Source organism: Hippopotamus amphibius, chromosome 3, assembly GCF_030028045.1.
Source record: "Hippopotamus amphibius kiboko isolate mHipAmp2 chromosome 3, mHipAmp2.hap2, whole genome shotgun sequence".
In the NCBI taxonomy this organism is placed as follows: domain Eukaryota; kingdom Metazoa; phylum Chordata; class Mammalia; order Artiodactyla; family Hippopotamidae; genus Hippopotamus; species Hippopotamus amphibius.
The window spans coordinates 84013005-84035399 of NC_080188.1; the positions used below are offsets into that span (position 1 = coordinate 84013005).

Genomic DNA, 22395 nt, shown 5'->3' on the forward strand with positions numbered 1-22395 from the left:
CTCATATGTGTGTGTGTGTGTATGTGTTTTAAGCTGATGGTCACTTATTCGAATGCATTCTAAAAGTGCTACATTTTTACTCCTCTCCAGCCCATGTTTTATGGTTTTGACATCATATTTTATATCTTTTCACTTTGTGTATCCCTTAACTACTTATTGTAGTTATAGTTTATTTTACAGATTTTGTCCTTTAACCTTCATACTACTGGTAGTTGATCCACTGCCTTCACTATCTATTTGCCTTTACCAGTGAGATTTTTCTTTCATGTATTTTCTTATTTCTAGTTATGGCCATTTGTTTTCCACTTAAAGAAAACCCTTCAACATTTCTTGTAAGGCTGGTTTAGTGGTGATGAACTCTGTTTTTGCTTATCTGGGAACCTCTTTATTTCTCCTTCAATTCTGAATGATAACCTTGCTAGGAAGAGTATTCTTGGTTGTAAGTTTTTTTCCTTTTAGCACTTTAAATATATCCTGCCACTCTCTTTTGGCTTGCAAAGTTTCTGCTGAAAAATCAGCTGATAGCTTTATGGGGGGTCCCTTGTATGTCACTCACTTTTTCTCATTGCTTTTAAAATTTTCTCTTTAACTTTTGCCGTTTCAATTATGATATGTGTTGGTGTGGATCACCTTGGGTTCATCATGTTTAGGATTCTCTGTGCTTCCTAGACCTGGGTATCTGTTTCCTTTACCAGGTTAGGGAATTTTTCAGTCATTATTTCTTCAAAGAAGTTTTCTTTCCCTTTCTCTCTCTCTTCTCCTTCTCAGAACCCTGTAATGTGAATATTAGTATACTTGATGTTGTCCCAGAGGTCCCTTAATGTATCCTCATTTTTTTTTAATTCTGTTTTTCTTTTTTGTTGTCCTGATTTGGTGATTTCTACTATTCTCTCTTCCAGGTCACTGATGTGTTCTTCTGTATCATCTAATCTGCTCTTGATTCGCTCTAGTGTATTTTTCACTTCAGTTATTGTATTCTTCAGCTCTGATTTGTTCTCTTTTATATTTCCTAATTACATGGTAAAATTCTCACTGTGTTCCTGCATTCTTCTCCAGATTTCTGAGCATCTTTATAACCATCAGTGAACTCTTCATCAGGTAAATTACTTATCTGTTTCATTAGTTTTTTTTTTTTTTCTGGAGTTTTATCTTGTTCTGTTCTTTTGAACGAATTCCTTTGTCTCTCATTTTGTTTGGCTTTTGTGTTTGTTTCTATGAATTAGGTGTGACAGTTACTGCCCAGTCTTGAAGGTGTGCAACAGCACCCCTGTGTGGACTGTGTGTGTGCTGGGCAGCTTCAGCAGGCTGGCTAGGGTGGGAGTGGGCATGAGCTGGGGATTTCCCAGGGCACGCTGGGGCTGGGCTGCCTTGACAGGATGGCTGGAGTGGGTGTGGGCCAGGGACAGTGCTTTTTAAAATGATGCTATGCTTCACTGAGTTCCAGTTAGAAGGGACCTTATGAAACATCATGGTTTAAATAGGGGTTTGTGGGCTTGCCTGAGAAATGATTTGTTACTTACATTATTTCTATGATGAAATGCTTTCTCCACTTCAAGCAACTGACATACAAGAGTTATCTAGATAGCACCTTCTCCTATAGGTATAATCCTGCCCCATCAGAGGGGTCAGCAATGGGGAGTTACCTGGAGCAGGAAACTCACATGGGCTGCACAAGGTGTATCAAATCACTGTGAAAGCCTTGTCATCTCTAAAGGGGGCCAGAGAGGGCTTTTGGGGTCTTTCTTCCACAGTGACTCCTTGGGTCATTGGTCCTCATGACTTGCCAGTGCTGAGCATTGTGGATCATTGTTCAGTGCAGTGAGATAAAGGCAGAAGTGAATGTTGCAAAAAGGGGTGATGATGGGAAAAGTGGCAACTCTGAGAGGATCTCCCCTCCACCCTCATAACACCAGCAGCACCAGAGTGGGCTTCCTTGAACTCCGCACACACTCTCTGCCTTGAGGGGCCCATCTCAAGGCTGTACCAGCATTAGAGATGTGTCTGATTAATAACGGTTTAAATTGTAGGGTTTCTCTGTGCAAAGCAGCTGGTTGATGTAACTAAGCCACAACATGCTCTTGGGGCAGAGGCTTTGCATTCCAATAGTCTGTGGCTTGATTCTGGGCTCCCTGGCTTACTACCTGTGGGACCTTGGCAACCCTACTTAGCATTTCTTCCTGTGATTGCCTCATTTATGAAGTGAGGCGGGTTGCACCATCTCCTAAAGCAGTCCTGAAGATGATGTGAGAAAACATAGTAATATTTAAAAGACCTGACACATTAAATGCTCAATATGTCATATCATTGTTATGGTTGTGTTATATTTTCCAAATGTACCCCTTCCTCCCCACACCCAAATCTTCCTGCTTATTGGCAGTATGCGTTTGTAAAGCTAAGAACATCCTTGCTACTCAGATTACATTGGAAGCAGATATGTCAGATTAGAAATTGTGCTGGTGTCAGAGCAGCCTCCACAAAGGGAAGCTTGGCCTTGGGTTGGAGTTGATGTGATCGAGCCCAGCTCTTTGTGGCTGGCCTGTGGCCTGTTTTTGAGCCTGAATATTGCTTGACACAACCCAACTGTAGTAGAGAGGATACCCACTTCCCTTTCTCTGTTCTCTCTTCCACAGAGGGGCTTTGGTATACTCTGGGAGAAGAACAGCCAGTTTTTAACGTGTGTTGGTACTGGAGACTCCTCTTGGATTTGCCTTCGGCACCATGTCAGTTTGCTCCAACCAGCTTTCCTCTCTTGTCATGAAATCCTCCATGTCTAAATGGAACACAGCTAAGATGAGACTCACCTCTAATATGATGAGTAAGCAACAGTCCATAAAGATCCTTCAGGCGTACTACCTCTCACAAACCGGAGCCTCTTTATTCAGACTGCTTTTCTGGAGGAAATGGGGCCTTAATGAGCCTCTCCCATGGTTGTCCCTTAAGATGTTAGTGGAGCATCTTGGCTCTTGGACTGTGCCAGAGCTTGGAGCTGAGCAGCCTGAAGAAGCTGGAGTGGGAGCACGGTGAGCGTGAGCTGCCCAGGGCACGGGCCCTAGCCATCTGAGATATAGGAGCTGTGAAGTGTCATGAGGCCACATTTGGGTATTTTTGGTATTGAAGTTCCTCTTCATGTACACAGAAATACAGCATTTAGCTCGGGTAATTCATTATACGGTAGAAAAGTGAAGCACTCTCATTGAAACAGAATGTGGATTATATTCAGGGGATGAAAACAAGTACATTTCAATTCATCCAAAACTTAGATCACTTTCACAAGTCTTAAACAACTATAACATTTTGTAAGAAGGAGAAAGGGTACCAATATGTCCATTTACTGATGGGTAAACCAGGCCCTGCAGAGGCTGTGTAAACCTCCAAACTGGCCAGTTTAGAAGGTCTCCTGATACCACCTTAAAGCACTTCCCTAAGTGGGATTAAATTAAAATACTCATGAACTGGAATTCATTTATTTGAAATTCAGTCTTTATTATCCCATTTATTTATCTGGTTTCTCTCACTGAATGTATTTTCCTCCTCCAAAGTAGAAGAAAAAGTTATTTGTCTCTCCCACTTTTCCAGAGGACTATAAATGAATACCTCAATGGCTAAATAATCATGAAAATATTCTGCAGAAGCACACTCTCTCTTTATCTCAGCAGTTTTACCTAGATTGGATTCAGATCTTGTCTACAAAACACAGAGAGCAAGGACAAACTTGTGGACACATTATGAGACTGTAAGCTCTTTGGAAAGATTTGTGAATGATCTGATGGAATTATATACATTTCAAGAGATTGGCGGTGGTAATTAAAGTGAGCATTGGAATTTTAAAGCCTCCTTTGTTATGAGAGTAATAGCTTGTCCATTGCTTATGATTTATCAGACATAAAATACATACATAGTTGTTAGAAGTACAAATTTCTAGCTCTTGCTCTATGATAAAATGTGTGTGATGTGACTTAGCATGGGACCCAATAAAATGTTGAGCTAAAAATCAACATGCAAATAGTGCTCTAGAAAATTTAAACAATAGTTTCACTTCTCTTTCTCCTGACCTTCACCAGCTAATGTCTAAAATAATAAATTTACAGGTGTATCTGAATCCTCATTAAATATGAACGTGAACACTGAGCAGTAGAGCACATCTCCAAACAGTTTTGCTACAAAGGGTCAAAGAGGTGTAACACCCTCCTCCCCATCAGGAAAATGGAAATTAAATATACTTTCTAATGGTTAAAATAAAGGGTGTGGTAGGGAAGGAATGAACAGAATACATACTGTGGTGTTCTCCCCGCGAGGGGTTTTCGGGTAGCTCTGAAGAGGATGTAGCTGGTAATAACTGAGAACATTCTCCACATAGACAAAAATCGCCACCAGTAAAGTTTTATCGTGAAATACAAAGGGACGACCCACATCTGCAACAGGGTCACCAGCTGTCAGAGAGAACAGAAAGCCTCCTTCAATGACTGTGGGGCATGTGGCCCATCTACTATTGCACGATTCAGAAGCTACTCTGGGGGGATGGGAAGCCACCTTCACCATCCTGTCTGGAACAGGCACCTTGTTCACCACCCACCTGCAACCTGCTCCGTACATGCACAGCTACGCAGGGCACAGTTATTTGAACATTCGGATGGGAAATAATCCAAAATATCCATCTTCGATCATCTCCTTCTCCGGATATTTCAGATGAAAGCAAACTTAGGGTGCAACAGCTATGTCACTTTGGACAAACAAGCTGCACTTTAGTTGTAAAACTGGGGACCACAATGCCTGCTTCCTTGTGCTGACTGAGGTGGGGAACAAATGAGATCACAGGTGGGAAAGTGCTCTGGAAACCATACTGGGTTACAGGGAGCTGTTGTTACTATGGATGCATATGCAAATGCATGTTGATGGCAAAGGAAGAAGTGGTGTCAGAGCAGCAGCCTCTGGAACTGTCCTGCCTGCTGTCCCAGTGCGCTCTGCAGGGTTAACCCTTGCATCCCCGACTGTGGGGTTACCTTGTCCCTGATGATTGGATCTGCAACCCCCCATTTGCTCCTTGTCTTTTCTCTTCAGTTCTTGGTGCCCTTCCCAGGCAGCCCCATATGTGGCTCAGACTCTTTCCTGTCCTTCTGTGTAGAACCCCTTTGTGGCCTGTACCACTGACCTGAGTCTGAGTAGCCTTCAGAGGGTCCTTTAAGTTGGCTGGCCTCAATCCCACATGGCAGGAAGCAGGACAGACTGTGCTGATGGGCTGTGGGTCAATGACTTGATATGGTTACCATAGTAACATTCCTACTCTATAGATCAGGCCTAATGCCAGCTATGCATCTCCTTGTAAAAGGCATAATAGCAATAACCTTTGGTCTTTTATGTTTTATCACGTTCAGACTAACCACCTATACTTGCTCAGTACCAACTTACGAGGGGGCTGGCCAAGAGGTTTTGTCTCAGGTGTAGACTTTAATTGGTAGGGGCACCTGGCAATACTCTGTTGAGGAAGATTCTGAGCCTGGGTCTTGGTTTAGCAGTAAAGAGTATCATGATCAATTAGTTATGTCTGCCAGTGATGTGGAAAGAGTTGTCAGAGCACGTATGGCACATGTTTGTCATCTGAGTATAAAAAAGACTGATGTTATTTGTTTGTTCACTTTCTTCATCTTTGTAATAAAAAGAGGTGGCTTAGAAAAAAAAGAGTTTGTGAGTATATTTTTGGGTCCTTTGATAAGAACTTTATAATCCTCTCAAGGTCAATAATCAGAATTATTTGATAGAACTTCAAGATGTAAATGAAAATGGCGAGGACACAAGCCGTTCTTCTTCCCATGTCAAATAAGAAGACATTTTCCAGGCTTTTTATTCTTTTTATTTCTTCATCCTCATAAATGGCCTGGATCTGAAGTCTTCTTAGAGTTGCTGAAAATCTTCTTTCAGAGAACACTACAATTATTATATATATACATTTGAACAAAAATACACACAGAACAAATCTGAAGTAGCTCTTTGTAGAGTTCAGGAAAAAATATCTTATAACGTATTTTTTTTGTTTGTTGTTAAGTTTCAGGCAGTACTTTCAGGGAAGAGTAAATACTCTTTCCTTCTGTCTGAATAGGTCAAATCATTGCTATAATTTTCCATCCTACTTTGTGGGGATGGTCAAAGCTAACGAGTGCGTTTGCATTTTTCTTTCTGAGTTTGAGATAAATATGTATATAGATAAGCAGGAAAAACAGGCTTTACTTAAGGAAGTAGAATAGTTTTCGTGAGGGCCAGAAACGACATGCTAGGTAACCAGGGCTCAAGATGTATCTCCTTTAACACTCAGTGTTAGCAACTTTGACTCTACTATTGATGATAAGTGTGTAGCCTCTCAAAAAATCTCCTCAATGTTTAGACCATTGATTTCCCACGGCTGATTGTGGAGAATGTTAGCTATGACAAATGATAGATTCTGGCTTTTTTTTTTTTTTTAGTTTATTTCTTTTGATATTAAAGAAGGAAATGGACATAAACTCCACCTTTCTTTTTTTTTTAATTTTTTAGTTATTAAAAATTTTTTTTTTTTTGGCTATGTTGGGTGTTTGTTGCTGTGCACAGGCTTTCTCTAGTTGTGGAGAGAAGGGGCTACTCTTTGTTGTGGTGTGCGGGCTTCTCATTGCGGTGGCTTTTCTTGCTGCAGAGCACGGGCTCCAGGTGTGCAGGCTTCAGTAGTTGTGGCTCACGGGCTCAGTAGTTGTGGCTAGTGGGCTTTACTTTAGAGTGCAGGCTAAGTAGTTGTGGCGCACGGGCTTAGTTGCTTTGCAGCATGTGGAATCTTCCTGGACCAGGGATTGAAACTGTGTCCCCTGCATTGGCAGGAGGATTCTTAACCACTGCACCACCAAGGAAGTCCTAAACTCCACCTTTCAAAGTCTGATCATCTGACATTTGCATTTTTCATCTTTTTGTTTTAAGAATTTGATTCACTTTTACATTTACCCCATAAAACACTGATTTTTTTTGAAAATAAAAAGTTAAGATTCAGTTCATTTTAATTTAGTGAAACTACCATGCTGCTATATTTTATATGTTAGATTATAAGCCAAAATTTATAAGACTAATCCATTTCCTCTAATCAGTGGAGCTACATTCTACTACAGTTTGAAGTGATGATTGGACTATATTTTTATAAAACTAGTTCTTTCCCTGTAGATCTATAAGTATAAGCCATTTCTAGACAATGCCAAATTTCTCTTACTTGATGCCTGGATTTAATTAACAGTAAATAACTATGTTCAAATGTATAGACGTGTTACTTTTAAAAAATAGGCCTTGGAGATCAGAAATAAAGGGAAAGCAAAAAATCATTATAATGTATTGTGTATGCAAATATTTAATTTTTAAACTATCTTTAAAGTGGATACCCCATGCCATGTTTTCTCAACATGCAAGGGGAAAGGTCAGAAATTTGCATTATGGATTCAATAATCGTATGAGAACTCATTTTGAAACGAGGGCCACATTTCAAAGCAATTTAAAAGATTCTTTATCAATTTCCAGAGCAGTTAGAACTTCTCATTTTTAATAGTAACTGCCACATATGAAGTGGAGGAATGTTGTGCCTGATAAATAAACACATGGAATATGTGAAATTGAGGCACATGCATGCAAAGCAGGAAGCCTGGCAGCTGGGACACATTAATAATGCCAAAGGGGTCACCATCTGGGCACGTGCGGGTAAAGCACATCTGCATTCCTGGCGAAGGGCGGCCTGAGCAGCTGGGTCACATCACCCTGTCCTCCCCACTCGCGCATCGTGGCGGGAGGAAATTCCTGATGAATAAGATGCTGCCGAAAGGTACCATGTCTGTTCCTGTAGCCACATGCGGAATGAGTCTGAAAAGAACTGCTAGTGAAGTCAAAACAAAGGTATCTTTTCATCCGTCTAATTGTACAGAATGATGCAAGGGTCACACAATAGGAAAGAAAGAAAGAAAAAAAGAAGGAAAGAGAAAGAAAGTTATGTGATGCCCATTCCCTTTGCACTGCAAATCCCAAACTGTCTGCAACCATTTGTGCGTGTGTCTGTGTGCATTTGTATGGGTGGGGCTGGAAGCACAGCAAAGGGATGCTCAGAGGTAAGCAGAAAATTATCACGAGATTAACTGGTTCTAGGAAATGCTGCTGCTATCAGTTCAAAGTCAATGAAGGAAAGTGTGGACAAATTGAACAAGTAAAAGTATGGAATCCTGGCATATGAAAGGCTCTTAGAAATTCACGTGGTCCATATTTCTATCTTCAAATCAACTGACTGTTGATTTTGCTATTTAAATTCTTAAAGGAGATTCTGCAGTGGCGTATATGTGTGTATGTATGTACGTATGCAAGCAATTATGTATATATTTGTGTCTTGCCTCATTTTAAAAAGATTTGAATGGGACTTCCCTGGTGGTGCAGTGGTTAAGAATCCACCTGCCAATGCAGGGGACATGGGTTTGATCCCTGGTCCAGGAAGATCCTACATGCCGCGGAGCAACTAAGCTCGTGTGTCACAGCTACTGAGCCTACGCTCTAGAGCTGCGAGCCACAACTACTGAAGCCTGTGCGCCTAGAGCCTGTGCTCTGCAACAAGAGAAGCCACCACACTGAGAAGCCCAACACACTGCAACGAAGAGTAGCCCTGTTCTCCACAACTAGAGGGAGCCCATGGGCAGCAACAAAGACCCAACACAGCCAAAAAAAAAAAAAAACCAACCAAAAAACACTAGAATAGATAATGCTTTATTGGTACAATAATATATTCTAGTGTTTCACAGCTATTAATAGACACAACGTTTGATTTAAATAGAGCAAATTTTCAATCTGTGGCAAATTATTTGCCTGTGTATTGAAGCAAGTTAACAGTCTGAACCCGAAATTCTGTGCATTTAGTTATCCGGCCTTCTATTGATTTGAAGAGCAGTAGAAAGATTCTTTTTTGGTACACGCTCCCCTATTTCCTGCAGATACAAAAAACAGGATACATGAAAGAAGGTGGCAAGGATGTTGTTGAATGAAATTTTATTTTTAATTAAATGCTGTTAAAAGCATTTGGAAATCATTTACCTTTGAGCCTTTGCCTATGTCTATACCATATCAACAGTAGTGGCTGGAAAGAGAAAAAGTCAAATATCCAGATGCTCAGTCTATGTTGTGCTAAAAATGAGACTGTATATTTGGAAACATTCAGGTATTTCGTAGTATCTCAAACAAAATATAAAAAATTTTCTGCTTTCTACCCACACTTTTTGGCATCACCTAGGAGCAGTTTACGTTATATTTCTCAACTTTATTTTCTTTCTTTTTTTTTTTAAATTGGAAGCATATGTTTTTAAAAATTATTATTTATTTATTTGTTTTTATTTTTATTTATTTATTTTATTGGCTGTGTTGGGTCTTTTTTGCTGTGCACGGGCTTTCTCTAGTTGCGGTGAGTGGGGGCTACTCTTCGTTGTGGTGTGTGGGCTCCTCATTGCTGTGGCTTCTCTTGCTGTGGAGCACGGGCTTTAGGCACATGGGCTTCAGTAGTTGCAGCACATGCGCTCAATAGTTGTGGCTCACGGGCTCTAAAGCGCAGGCTCAATAGTTGTGGTGCACGGGCTTAGTTGCTCTGTGGCATGTGGGATCTTCCTGGATCAGGGATCAAACCCATGTCCCCTGCAATGGCAGGCGGATTCTTAACCACTGCGCCACCTAGGAAGCCCTCAACTTTATTTTCTTAATAACCTGTTTCCTTTGCTTTAGGTATTTATGATAAGCTGCTCTGCTGTACAGCTCCTACAGACCATACCACAGAATCAGTCTAGGCAAATTAAATGAGCATTTCAGAAGACAGACAAATTTGTTAAAAACTGTATCTGAAAATGTTCTGAGCTTTTTAGTCTCCCGTCTCTGAAGTACACAGTCCAAATTATGCATGAAATAATGTGAAAGTAATAATACTTTATGCATAATACCTTCAGGGCATAAATATTATGTATAAATAATAATAATACCTTCAGTGTACAAGGCTATTCACACACAGTGTGTGCACTTTCTACTTTTTTTAACTTCCTCCCTTTTTTATCTGTAAACTCCCACTCCCGCCATTTATTGAATTGTTCCATCCCAGTACACATATACAGGTGTATCAGAATGGTTAATCTGTACCCCATGGGAATCAACCTTATCAACTAGTGATCACATGCAGCTCCTATTGCATTCATCTTACCGTCTCCTCTTATTTCCAAAGATACTCAGAACAGCACCTTTCCCCCTAATTCCCTTCAATGAGGTTGTTTCATACACTTGTAATGCACTTAGATTTTCTCGTCACCATCTGCATCTCTCCCTGGGAGTCCCCAACCTCTTAAATGATTTTTTTAAAATTTGCATACCTTAACGTCTGCTTTTTTTGTGCTGTACAGTTCAAAAAGATTTGACAAACACATACTATCTTGTATCTGAAATTACAGTATCATACAGATCAATGTTACTGCCTTAAAATTCCCATTTCATTTGCTTATCCTAATCCTTTTCTTCCCTGAGGCACTGGCAACCACTGATCGTTTTGCTCTCTTTGGTTTTGCATTTTCCAGAATGTCATGTATTGGAATCATACAGTATGTAGCCTTTTCCTATTGGCTTGTTCCTCCATGTCTTTTCATGACCTGATAGCCCATATCTTTTTACTGATGACTAATATCCTATTGTATGGAGGTACCACAGTTTGCTCATATTTTAAAGGACATCTTGGGGTGATTATGAATAAAGGTGCTATAAATATTTTCATGCAGGTTTTTGTGTGATTGTAGGTTTTCAGTTCAACTGGATAAATACCTAGTAGTAATCACTGAATCATGAGGCTACATTTAGGTTTTTGGGAGACTGCCCAGGTGGCTTCCAAAATGGTTTTACCATTTTGCATTCCCACCCAGCAAGAGTTCCTGCTGCTCCACATCCTCATTAGCATTTGGTATTATTAGATTTTTGATTTTAACCGTTTTAATAAGCATGTATTGGTAACTCATTGCTTTAAGTTGCAATTCCCTAACGACAAGTGACGATGAGCCTCTTTTCATATGCTTATTTGCCATCTGTATATCTGCCTTGATGAGCTGTCTTTTTAGATATTTTGACATTTAACTGAGTTGATTTCTCATGATTGAGCTTTAAGTTATTCTGGAGTCCTTTATTAAGTGTGTATTTTATAATTACTTCCTCCCAGTTTGTAGCTTTTCTTATCATTGTCTTAACAGTATCTGTCACAGAGCATTTTTTACTTTAAATAAAATCCGACATCATTATTTTCTTTCCTGGATCATGCTTTTGGTGGTGTATCTAAAAACTCATCACCAAACCCAAATTCATCTAGATATTTTAGGTCCATGATCCATTTTGAGTTCATTTTTTGTGAAATATGTAAGTTCCATGTCTAGATTGTCTAGATTATTATTATTTTTGCATATGTATGGCCAACTGTTTCAGTACCATTTGTTGAAAAGATATCCTTGCTCCATTGAATTGCCTTTGTGCCTTTGTCATGGATCAGTTGACTATATTTGTGGGGGTCTACTTATGGGCTCTCTATTCTGTTCCATTGATCTATGTGTCTATTCTTTCACCAATACCACACTGTATTCATTACTACAGCTTTACAGTAAATCTTGAAGTTGGGTAGTGTCAGTCCTCCAACATTGTTTTTCACTGTTGTGCTGCCTATTCTAGGTCATTTGCCTTTCCATATAAATTGTAGAATCGGTTTGTTGATGTTCACAAAATAGCTTGCTGGGATTTTGATTGGGATTGTAGAACCTATAGATCAAGTTGGAAAGAATTGATATCTTGACAATATTGAACTTTCCAATCCATGATCATTGATTATCTTTCCATTTATTTGAGATCCTCTCAGTTTTTGCATATAGCTTTTGTGCATATTTTGTTAGATTTATACCTAAGTCTTTCCTTCTTTGGGTGCTATTGCAAATGGTACTATATTTTAATTTCATAATCAAATTATTCATTACTAGTATATAAGAAAGTAATTGACTTTTGTATAGTGACCTTATATCCTGCAACCTTGCTAGAATCACTTATTAGTTTCAGGAGATTTTTGTTGATTTTTTGGTAGTTTTCCATATAGAAAATCATGTCATCTACAAGATGATTTTATTTCTTTCTTCCCAATCTGTATACCTTTTACTTCTTTTTTTTTTTTTTTTATCTTATTGCACTAGCTAGGACTTCCAGTACAATGTTGAATTGGGGTGATGAGAGGAGACATTCTTGCTTTCTTCCTTATCTTAAGGGGAAGGCATCCAGTTTCTCACCATTAAGTATAATGTTAGGGTATGTTTTTTTGTAGATATTCTTATCAAGTTGAGGAAGTTCCCCTCTATTTCTAGTTTGCTGAGAGTTTTTATATGAATGGGTGTTGGACCTTGTCAGATGCTTTTTCTACATCTATAAAATAATATAATCATGTAAGCTTTTTTCTTTACCCTCTTGATGTGGTTGATAACATAAGTTGATTTTTTTTTTGTCCTTTGAAAGGCTATTTTTTTTTATTGGAATATAATTGCTTTACACTCTTGTACCAGTTTTCGAGGTACACCAAGGTCAATCATCTGTATTTATACACATATTCCCATATCCCCTCCCTCCCTCGACTCTCCCCCACCCTCCCCGTCCCAGTCCTCCAAGGCATCATCCATCATTGAGCTGAACTCCCTTTGTTATACAGCAACTTCCCATTGGCTATCTATTTTACAGTTGGTAGCATATATATGTCTATGCTACTTTCTCACTCCGTCTCAGCTTCCCCTTCACCCCCTGCATCCCCAAACCTCGAGATCTCCAGTCCATTCTCTGCATCTGCATCCTTATTCTTGTCTTGTCACTAACTTCATCAGTACCATTTTTAGATTCCATATATATGAGTTAGCATACAATATTTGTCTTTCTCTTTCCGACTTACTTCACTCTGTATGACAGATTGTAGTTCTATCCACCTCATTACATATAGCTCCATCTCATCCCTTTTTATAGCTGAATAATATTCCATTGTATATATATGCCATATCTTCTTGATCCATTCATTTGTTGATGGGCATTTAGGTTGCTTCCATGTCCTGGCTATTGTAAAGAGTGCTGCAATAAACATTATGGTACATGTTTCTTTTGGGATTATGGTTTTCTCTGGGTATATGCCCAGTAGTGGGATTACTGGATCATATGGTGGTTCTATTTGTAGTTTTTTAAGGACCCTCCAAACTGTTTTCCATAGTGGCTGTACCAACTTACATTCCCACCAACAGTGCAGGAGAGTTCCCTTTTCTCCACACCCTCTCCAACATTTGTTGTTTCCAGATTTTGTGATGATGGCCATTCTGATTGGTGTGAGGTGATACCTCATTGTGGCTTTGACTTGCATTTTTCTGATGATTAGTCATATTGAGTATCTTTTCATGTGTTTATTGGCCATCTGTATGTCTTTTATGGAGAAATGTCTATTTAGGTCTTCCGCCCATTTGTGGATTGGGTTATTTGCTTTTTTGGTATTAAGCTGCATGAGCTGTTTGTATATTTTGGAGGTTAATCCTTTGTCTGTTGTTTCGTTGGCAACTATTCTTTCCCATTCTGAGGGTTGCCGTCTTGTCTTGTTTATCGTTTCTTTTGCTGTGCAAAAGCTTTTAAGTTTCATGAGGTTCCATTTGTTTATTCTTGATTTTATTTCCATGATTCTAGGAGGTGGGTCAAAAAGGATCTTGCTTTGATGTATGTCATAGAGTGTTCTGCCTATGTTTTCCTCTAGGAGTTTTATAGTGTCTGGCCTTACATGTAGGTCCTTAATGCATTTTGAGTTTATATTTGTGTATGGTGTTAGGAAGTGTTCTAATGTCATTCTTTTACACGTAGATGTCCAATTTTCCCAGCACCACTTATTGAAGAGGCTGTCTTTTTTCCATTGTATGTTCTTGCCTTCTTTGTCAAAGATAAGGTGCCCATATGTGCTTGGGTTTACCTCTGAGTTCTCTATTCTGTTCCATTGATCTTCCTTTCTATTTTTGTGCCAGTACCATACTGTCTTGATCACTATGGCCTTGTAGTATAGTTTGAAGTCAGGAAACCTGATTCCACCAACTCCATTTTTCCTTCTCAAGATTGCTTTGGCTATTCAGGGTCTTTTGCATTTCCATACAAATCGTAAGATTTCTTGCTCTAGTTCTGTGAAAAATGCCATTGGTAATTTGATCAGGATTGCATTGAATCTGTAAATTGCTTTGGGTAGTACAGTCATTTTCACGATGTTGATTCTTCCACTCCATGAACATGGTATGTCCCTCCATCTGTTTGTATCATCTTTGATTTCTTTCATCAGTGTCTTAAAGTTTTCTGCATACAGATCTTTTGCCTCCTTAGGTAGGTTTATTCCTAGGTATTTTATTCTTTTGGTTGCAATGGTAAATGTGAGAGTTTCCTTAATTTCTCTTTCTGCTTTATTCGTTGTTAGTGTATAGGAATGCAAGAGATTTCTGTGCATTAGTTTTGTATCCTGCTACTTTACTAGATTCATCAATGAGTGCTAGCAGTTTTCTGGTAGAATCTTTAGGGTTTTCTATGTATAATATCATGCCATCTGCAAAGAGTGACAATTTTACTTCTTTTCCAATTTTGATTCCTTTTATTTCTTTTTCTTCTCTGATTGCTGTGGCTAAAACTTCCAAAACTATGTTGAATAATAATGGTGAGAGTGGACACCCTTGTCTTGTTCCTGTTCTTAGAGGGAATTCTTTCAGTTTTTCCCCATTTAGAACAATGTTGGCTTTTGGTTTCTCATATATGGCTTTTATTATGTTGAGGTAGTTTCCTTCTATGCCCATTTTCTGGAGAGTTTTTATCATAAATGGATGTTGAATTTTGTCAAAAGCTTTTTCTGCATCTATTGAGATGATCATATGGTTTTTATCCTTCAATTTGTTGATATGATGTATCATGTTGATTGATTTGCATATATTGAAGAATCCTTGCATCCCAGGGATAAACCCCACTTGATCATGGGGTATGATTTTTTTAATGTGCTGTTGGATTCTGTTAGCTAGTATTTTGTTGAGGATTTTTGCATCTATATTCATCAGTGATATTGGTCTTTAATTTTCTTTTTTTGTGACATCTTTGCCTGGTTTCGGTATCAGGGTGATTGTGGCCTCATAGAATGAGTTTGGGAGTGTTCCTCCTTCTGCTATAATTTGGAAGAGTTTGAGAAGGATAGGTGTTAGCTCTTCTCTAAGCATTTGATAGAATTTGCCTGTGAATCCATCTGGTCCTGGGCTTTTGTTTGTTGGGAGATTTTTAATCACTGCCTCAATTTCTGTACTTGTGATTGGTCTGTTCATAGTTTCTATTTCTTCCTTGTTCAGTCTTGGACGATTGTATTTTTCTAAGAATGTATCTATTTCTTCCAAGTTATCCAATTTATTGTCATATAGTTGCTTGTAGTAGTCTCTCATGATCTTTTGTATTTCTGTGGTGTCCGTTGTTACTTCTTTTTCATTTCTAATTCTGTTGATTTGCATCTTCTCCCTTTTTTTCTTGATGAGTCTGGCTAATGGTTTATCAATTTTATCTTCTCAAAGAACCAGCTGTTAGTTTTATTAATTTTTGCTATTGCTTCCTTCCTTTCTTTTTCATTTATATCTGCTCTGATCTTTATGATTTCTTTCCTTCTGCTCCCTTTGGGGTTTCTTTGTTCTTCTTTTTCTAATTGTTTTAGGTGTAAGGTTAGGTTGTTTATTTGATAATTTTCTTGTTTCTTAAGGTAGGACTGTATTGCTATAAACTTCCCTCTTAGAACTGCTTTTGCTGTGTCCCATAGGGTTTGGGTTGTTGTGTCTTCATTGTCATTTGTTTCTAGATATTTTTTGATTTCCTCTTTGATTTCTTTAATGATTTCTTGGTTGTTTAATAGTGAATTGTTTAGCCTCCATGTAATTGTATTTTTTGCAGTTTTTTTTTTCCTGTAATTGATATCTAGTCTCATGGCATTGTGGTCTGAGAAGATGCTTGATATGATTTCAATTTTCTTGAATTTGCTGAGGTTTGATTTGTGACCCAAGATGTGATCTATCCTGGAAAATGTTCCATGTGCATGTGAGAAGAAAGTGTAGTCTGTAGTTTTTGGATGGAATGTCCTATAAATATCAATTAAGTCGAGATGGTCTAATGTGTCATTTAAAGCTTGTGTGTCTTTTTATTTTCTGTTTGGATGATCTGTCCATTGATGTAAGTGGGGTGTTCAAGTCTCCCATTATTATTGTGTTACTGTCAATTTCTCCTTTTATGGCTGTTAACATTTGCCTTGTGTTTTGAGGTGCTCCTATGTTGGGTGCATAGATATTTACCATTGTGATATGTTCTTCTTGGATGGATCCCTTGATCATTATGTAGTGTCCTTCCTTGTCTCTTGTAATAGTCTTTACTTTCAAGTCTAATTTGTCTGATATGAGTATTGCTACTCCTGCTTTCTTTTGACTTCCATTTACATGGAATATCTTTTTCCATCCCTTTACTTTCAGTCTATATGTATCCCTTGGTCTGAAGTGGGTTTCTTGTAGGCAGCATATAGAAAGGTCTTGTTTTTGTATCCATTCAGCCAGTCTGTGTCTTTTGGTTGGAGCATTTAATCTATTTACATTTAAGGTGATTATTGACACGTGTGTTCCGATTACCATTTTCTGAATTGTTTTGGGTTTGTATTTGTAGGCCTTTTCCTTTTCTTGTGTTTCCTACTTAGAGAAGTTCCTTTAGCACTTGTTGTAAGGCTGGTTTGGTGGTGCTGAATTCTCTTAACTTTTGCTTGTCTGGAAAGCTTTTGATTTCTCCCTCAAATCTGAATGAGATTCTTGCTGGGTAGAGTATTCTTGGCTGTAGGTTCCTCTCTTTCAGGACTTTCAGTATATCCTGCCATTCCCTTCTGGCCTGCAGAGTTTCTGCAGAAAGATCAGTTGTTATCCTTATGGGTTTTCCCTTATATGTTATTTGTTGCTTTTCTTTTGCTGCTTTTAATATTCTTTCTTCATATTTAATTTTCATTAGTTTGATTAATATGTGCCTTGGTGTATTTCTCCTTGGGTTTATTCTGTATGGGACTCTCTGTGCTTCTTGGACTTGGTTAATTATTTCCTTTCCCATGTTGGGAAAGTTTTCCACTATAACCTCTTCAAATATTTTCTCAGACCCTTTCCTTTTTTCTTCTTCTTCTGGGACGCCTATGATTAGAATGTTGATACACTTAATGTTATCACTGAGGTCTCTGAGACTGTCTTCCATTCTTTTTATTCTTTTTTCTTTTTCCTGCTCTGTGGCAGTTATTTCCCCCATTCTATCTTCCAACTCACTTATTCATCCTTTTGCCTCAGTCATTCTGCTGGTTATACTATCTATAGTATTTTTAATTTCAGTTATTTTGTTATCCATTGCTGTTTGTTTGTTCTTTAGTTCTTCTGAGTTCTTATGAACTGTTTCTTGTACTTTCTCTATTTTGTTATTGAGACTTTGTATCATTTTTACTATCATTACTCTGAATTCTTTTTCAGGCATTTTCCCTATTTCCTCCTCATTTATTTGGTCTTGTGGGTTTTTTTCCTGCTCCTTTGCCTGCATGGTGTTTCTTTGTTTCCTCATGGTAGTCCAAACTTCTGGGGTTGCTTGTCCTGGTGATAAAGGGATTTATAGAAGACTGCCCAAGCCCCAGACTAATGTCCGAGTGTTGGGTTAAACAAATATTAAGTCTAGGAAACACATACATGTATAAGACACACAATTACTGAATCCATTAGGACATAAGGCTCTGGAAAGACCTGACAGAAGAACTCCGGTATGCTATCAGATATTCAAAGAGAAACCAAAGCAAAATTGAAAACCAAAACAGAACAAAACAGAAACAAAAGCAAAAACAAACAAACAAACAAATAACACCTTACACTTAGAAACACAAATCCAGGGAGATATTGAAAGCTAGGATCAAATATAAAAAAGAGCTAGAGTACCACCAGACAGAATGGAGATTCTCAGAATGAAATTAGACAATCACACTAAGAACTAAGATAAAGACAAAAACCTAATATTAAATACCAAGGCACTGTGTCATCTGGAGAATACAGCAAGGAGTCTGAGCAGATTGATAGTGTTGCTTATATGTTAAGATAAAATAAACTAAAAATGGATGGAAGACAGGGGAACAGAAGATTGTAGTGTGCCTGGAAATATGTAAATAAAAAGAAGGGAACAGAAATGTATAAAGGATAGAGATGAAAGGAAGGTAGGAGAGATATATAGTCCATACTACCAAAAACTTAGCTAGAAATAGAAGTATATAAAAAGGCTAAAACTAAAAATAGAATAAAAAATAGAATAAAAAATATGTTATAAAACTTGTAGATCCCTTAGGACTAAGACCGTAATTAAACAAACAAACAAACAAACAAACAAAAAACTGGAACTGATCCCCAAATGGACCAGTTCAATAGAATTGATACTAATGTTTCTGTTTCCTTCGAGTTTTCAGCTGTGTGTCCTTTTACTCAGCTTCGTTTTTTAATATTATTCTGTGACCAGCAGAGCTTCCTTTATTGTTTGTCTGTAAGCGTTAGTGTGTGGGGAGGGAGAGGGTACAATAGTGGCTCCTTCCCCTGGGAGCGAGTGAGCAGTGGAGCTCTGTCATTTCAGTTGGGCTTGGAGGTGCCTGTTGCAGTGGGGTTCCAGTGGCTCAGGTGTAAACAGAATGTCTCAGAGTTAGGCCTCTCTCTGGGCTTCTTTGTTCTCGGCAGCCTCCCTGCTGCCAGCATTCCAAAGGGTTTTAAGCTAGCCCCACCTGAGGGCCTGAGGGCCCCTGTTATCCCTGAGTGCCTGAGGTGGCCCACAGGGGTCCCTCCACTGCCTGCTGCAGGCACCAAAAGAGAGAGAGAGGCTATGCCTGTGGCTCCTCCCCGCCACCCGTGAACCTGCAGCATCCAGCTGCCATCACGGCAGGGCAGCTCTCAGGGGCAGGCACTCCTAGCCATGGACGTCTTCCCTCCTGTCCTCTTGGTCCGTCACCTTACTGGCAACAATTTTTCTCACCCTGAACCAGCTCTCCGGTTCCCACGCTCCCGCTCCCGGACCCTCTGTTCAGCTGTGAATCGACGTCTCAGTCCAGGAGAGCTGAGCTGTGGTGCAGACCCTCCATATGTTTCTCACTCCCTCCCGTCTGCCACAGCTCAGCCGCTTCACCCTCTTTGAGCCGTCATAGATGCCTCCCTACCGATTATGTCGGGATCCTTGCAGTCCTTTCTGGTGTCTGAGGTCATCTGCTGGTGTTCAGTTGGTTCTCCGTGGGATTTAGTGCATCTTTTGGTGCATTCCCAATGCATCTGTGGAGAGGGATGCATTCCACGTCCCTGTACTTCGCCACCATCTTCTTCCCCCCTCCATAAGTTGATTTTTAATTGTTGAACTAGCCTTACGTACCTGGAACAAATTCCACTTGGTCATAGTGTATAATTCTTTTTAAGCATGGTTTAATTTGATTTGCTAATATTTGTTTAGGATTTTTACATTTATGTTCATGAGAGATACTGGTCTAGAGTTTCTCTTTCTTATAATGTCTTTATCTGGTTTAAGTATTAGGATAATGTTGGCCTCAAAGAATGAGTTCTGATGTATTCCCGCTGCTTCTACTTTCTGGAGCAATTGTAGAGAATTGGTATCATTTCTTCCTTAAATGTTTGGTAGAATTCACCAGTGAAACCATCTGGACCTGGTGTTTTTTGTTTTGGAAGGTTATTAATTATTGATTCAATTTTAAAAGTAGATGTAGGCTTATTCAGATTATTTATTTCTCCTTGTGTGAGTTCTGGTATAGTTTGAGTGTTTCAAGGAATTAGTCTATTTCATCTAAACTTGTGGGCATCGAGTTGTTCATAATATTAATTTACTTTCTTTTTATGTCCATAAGATCAGTAATAATGACCCTTTTTTCTTTTCTTATATTAGTAATTTGTGTTTTCTCTCTCTTATCTTTTTGGTTAGCTGGCTAGAGGTTTATTCAATTTATTGATCTTCTCAAAGAACTACCTTCTGAACTAGTTTTGAACTCTTCTCCTTTTAGCATGACTTGCAATTTTTGGTTGAGAAGTTCTTATTGAGGTTCTTATTTGGGTAATAAGAAGCTTTAGTGTGAGATTTTGTGCTCATTTGGCTAGGAGTTGGGCTGTGTTTGATATTCGCTATGTCACAGTCTTCAATTTCTATTAGTATATGTGTTTGTGTCTCCCTTTTGGTCTTTGGATTCCCTAAAAAATTCTTTCTTGTGTAGCTTGCAGCTCTTCCAGGTGTAACCCACTGTTATACTGGACACCAGATGAGATGAGGGTAAGGTGGGGGAGAGTGGAAGTGTTCTGTTATTCTGTGATTGTCTTGGTCTTTTAGTGGGCTGTGTCCCCATTGTAGAACCTTCACAGTGTTTATGAACCTTTTGGTTTCCCCTTAGGTGAGACAGGAAGACCAGAGGTAATTTCCCTTTCTGTGCATTGGCTAAGGCTCTGATAAAATCTGTTCCCTTGCTGTGTAGGTCTTTGTCATGGCAAACATCCTGGGTCTAGTTCAAAATGATTAACTTTTCCCCTAACCCTGTCAGAGGCACAAAAGTTTTTCTTGGCTTTTTTACCATGAGAAAACCTAGTGGTATTCCTGGAGGTAAAACCTGCAAAAATATGGGGTGGGGGCGTCCTGAAGTCTGGGCGCCAGGGGTTTCTCACTCTCACACTGGCCTAAACTCTACTCCCAGCAATTCTTCCAAGTTACGCATGAAGTGTTTCCCCCAGTTCATGGCTCTGGCAGCTTCTCCTCCCAATAAGCAGACCTTGGTTAGGATTCCCTGCATTCATCTGTTTTTCCAGGTTTGGGAGTGATGGCTTTCCCTGTGACCTCAGTTCTCTGTTAGGTCCAGGAAAAGTCACTGACATTCCATTTGTTCAGCTTTATTATTTTTTTCTTGTAATATGGGAGTGATAAGTTTCAAGCTTTTTACTTATCAGAGCTGAAAACAGAAGGCCTTCCTAGTTTTAAAAATTCCATCATTTTAAAGATCAGAAAACTGAGACTCACTGTGGTAAGATGAGCAGCTGGAGTCGCCTAACTCCTCAGCCAGCTCTCTTCTCTTCACAGCCTGTCCGTAGTTCCTGGTAATACATTTCACAGCACCAGCCCGAGGAACACTCCCACACAAAGCAGGTGGCAGAGCGGGACGGTGTGGCCGGGCAGGATAATATGTATGATGTTTGAAAAAACAATACATCAAAATCTCCTAATGGAGAATGTAGATTAATGGAGAGTGTATTCACTTTAGCCTTACAAAACCATTCAGAAAAGGATTCTTTTATCAGTAAACTGTTTTCACAGTGTATGATTAAATTTGCACAAATGTTATATACAAGTCATATCCTTCGAATGCATTCAGAGTCAACTAATGGTACTGAACACTCACTGGGTATCTAGAAATTCTCACAGGGAAAACTTCTGAATCACAAGTCTGGGAGATGGGCTCTTATCTGCAGTGTTTGCATTTTGCAGATAAGGACACCGTGGTTCAGAGATATTGAAGGAGCGTATCCTTGATAAGAGAGAAAATAACTAGTGAGGTTGGATTCTTGTCTCCTCTCTGCAACAAATTAGTTATATGACCTTGACCAAGTTATTTAATCTCTCTGAACTATATTTCACAAAGGGAATAAAAAAATTATTACCTCCCAGGGTAGCTTAGATAATGTACAAAAAGCAATTATCACAACTATAATAATGTGTAATAGTTAAATATAAATTTATATATAGTATTTCATATATAAATATATTATTGTAGTAATATAATTATAATAACAATTATTATGGAGTAACTATTATAGTAATTATAATTAATATGCTATATATAATAATATATTACTAATATATTGGTGAGGTTACAGTATCAAATCATGGAAATAAACTTCACTATATGGTCCCTTATAGAAAAGAGCAAAGAAGTTCATGAACCTTATAAACATGTTCAAAACTCTAGCTCTGGTAGGTCCTACATAGTCTTAAGTGCCAAGAGAAACAAGTTAGAAGTTAGGTTAGTTTTGGATGATAAAGCTATTTAGGTCAGCTTTTGTGGAAACATGCCCATCAAATACCATCCCAAAGATTTAAACTAAGTAGTGAGTTAGGTCCAGGTTTTTGGATTCAGTTCATGCAGACTGCAATAAAAAAGCTAGAAACCTGTGCTGAAATCAGCTACTCGTGCTCTGGGAACCATTTCCAGCCTCAATGTTTGCAGATATCACCAAGAGTTCCTGAAATGGCTGAGTTCTGATGATGGCTCTGGCAGTCACTCTCCAAGAAGGG

General features: G+C 38.8%; 1 protein-coding gene across 1 annotated transcript in view; it reads right to left on the reverse strand.

Annotated features, from left to right (window-relative positions):
* The window catches only part of RNF175 (ring finger protein 175), a 48851-nt gene that overhangs the window by 19970 nt on the left and 6486 nt on the right, over positions 1-22395 (reverse strand). Inside the window, exon 4 of the mRNA XM_057726960.1 lies at positions 4276-4430. Coding sequence (XP_057582943.1) covers positions 4276-4430 — 155 coding nt within the window. The remainder of the gene's footprint in view (positions 1-4275; positions 4431-22395) is intronic.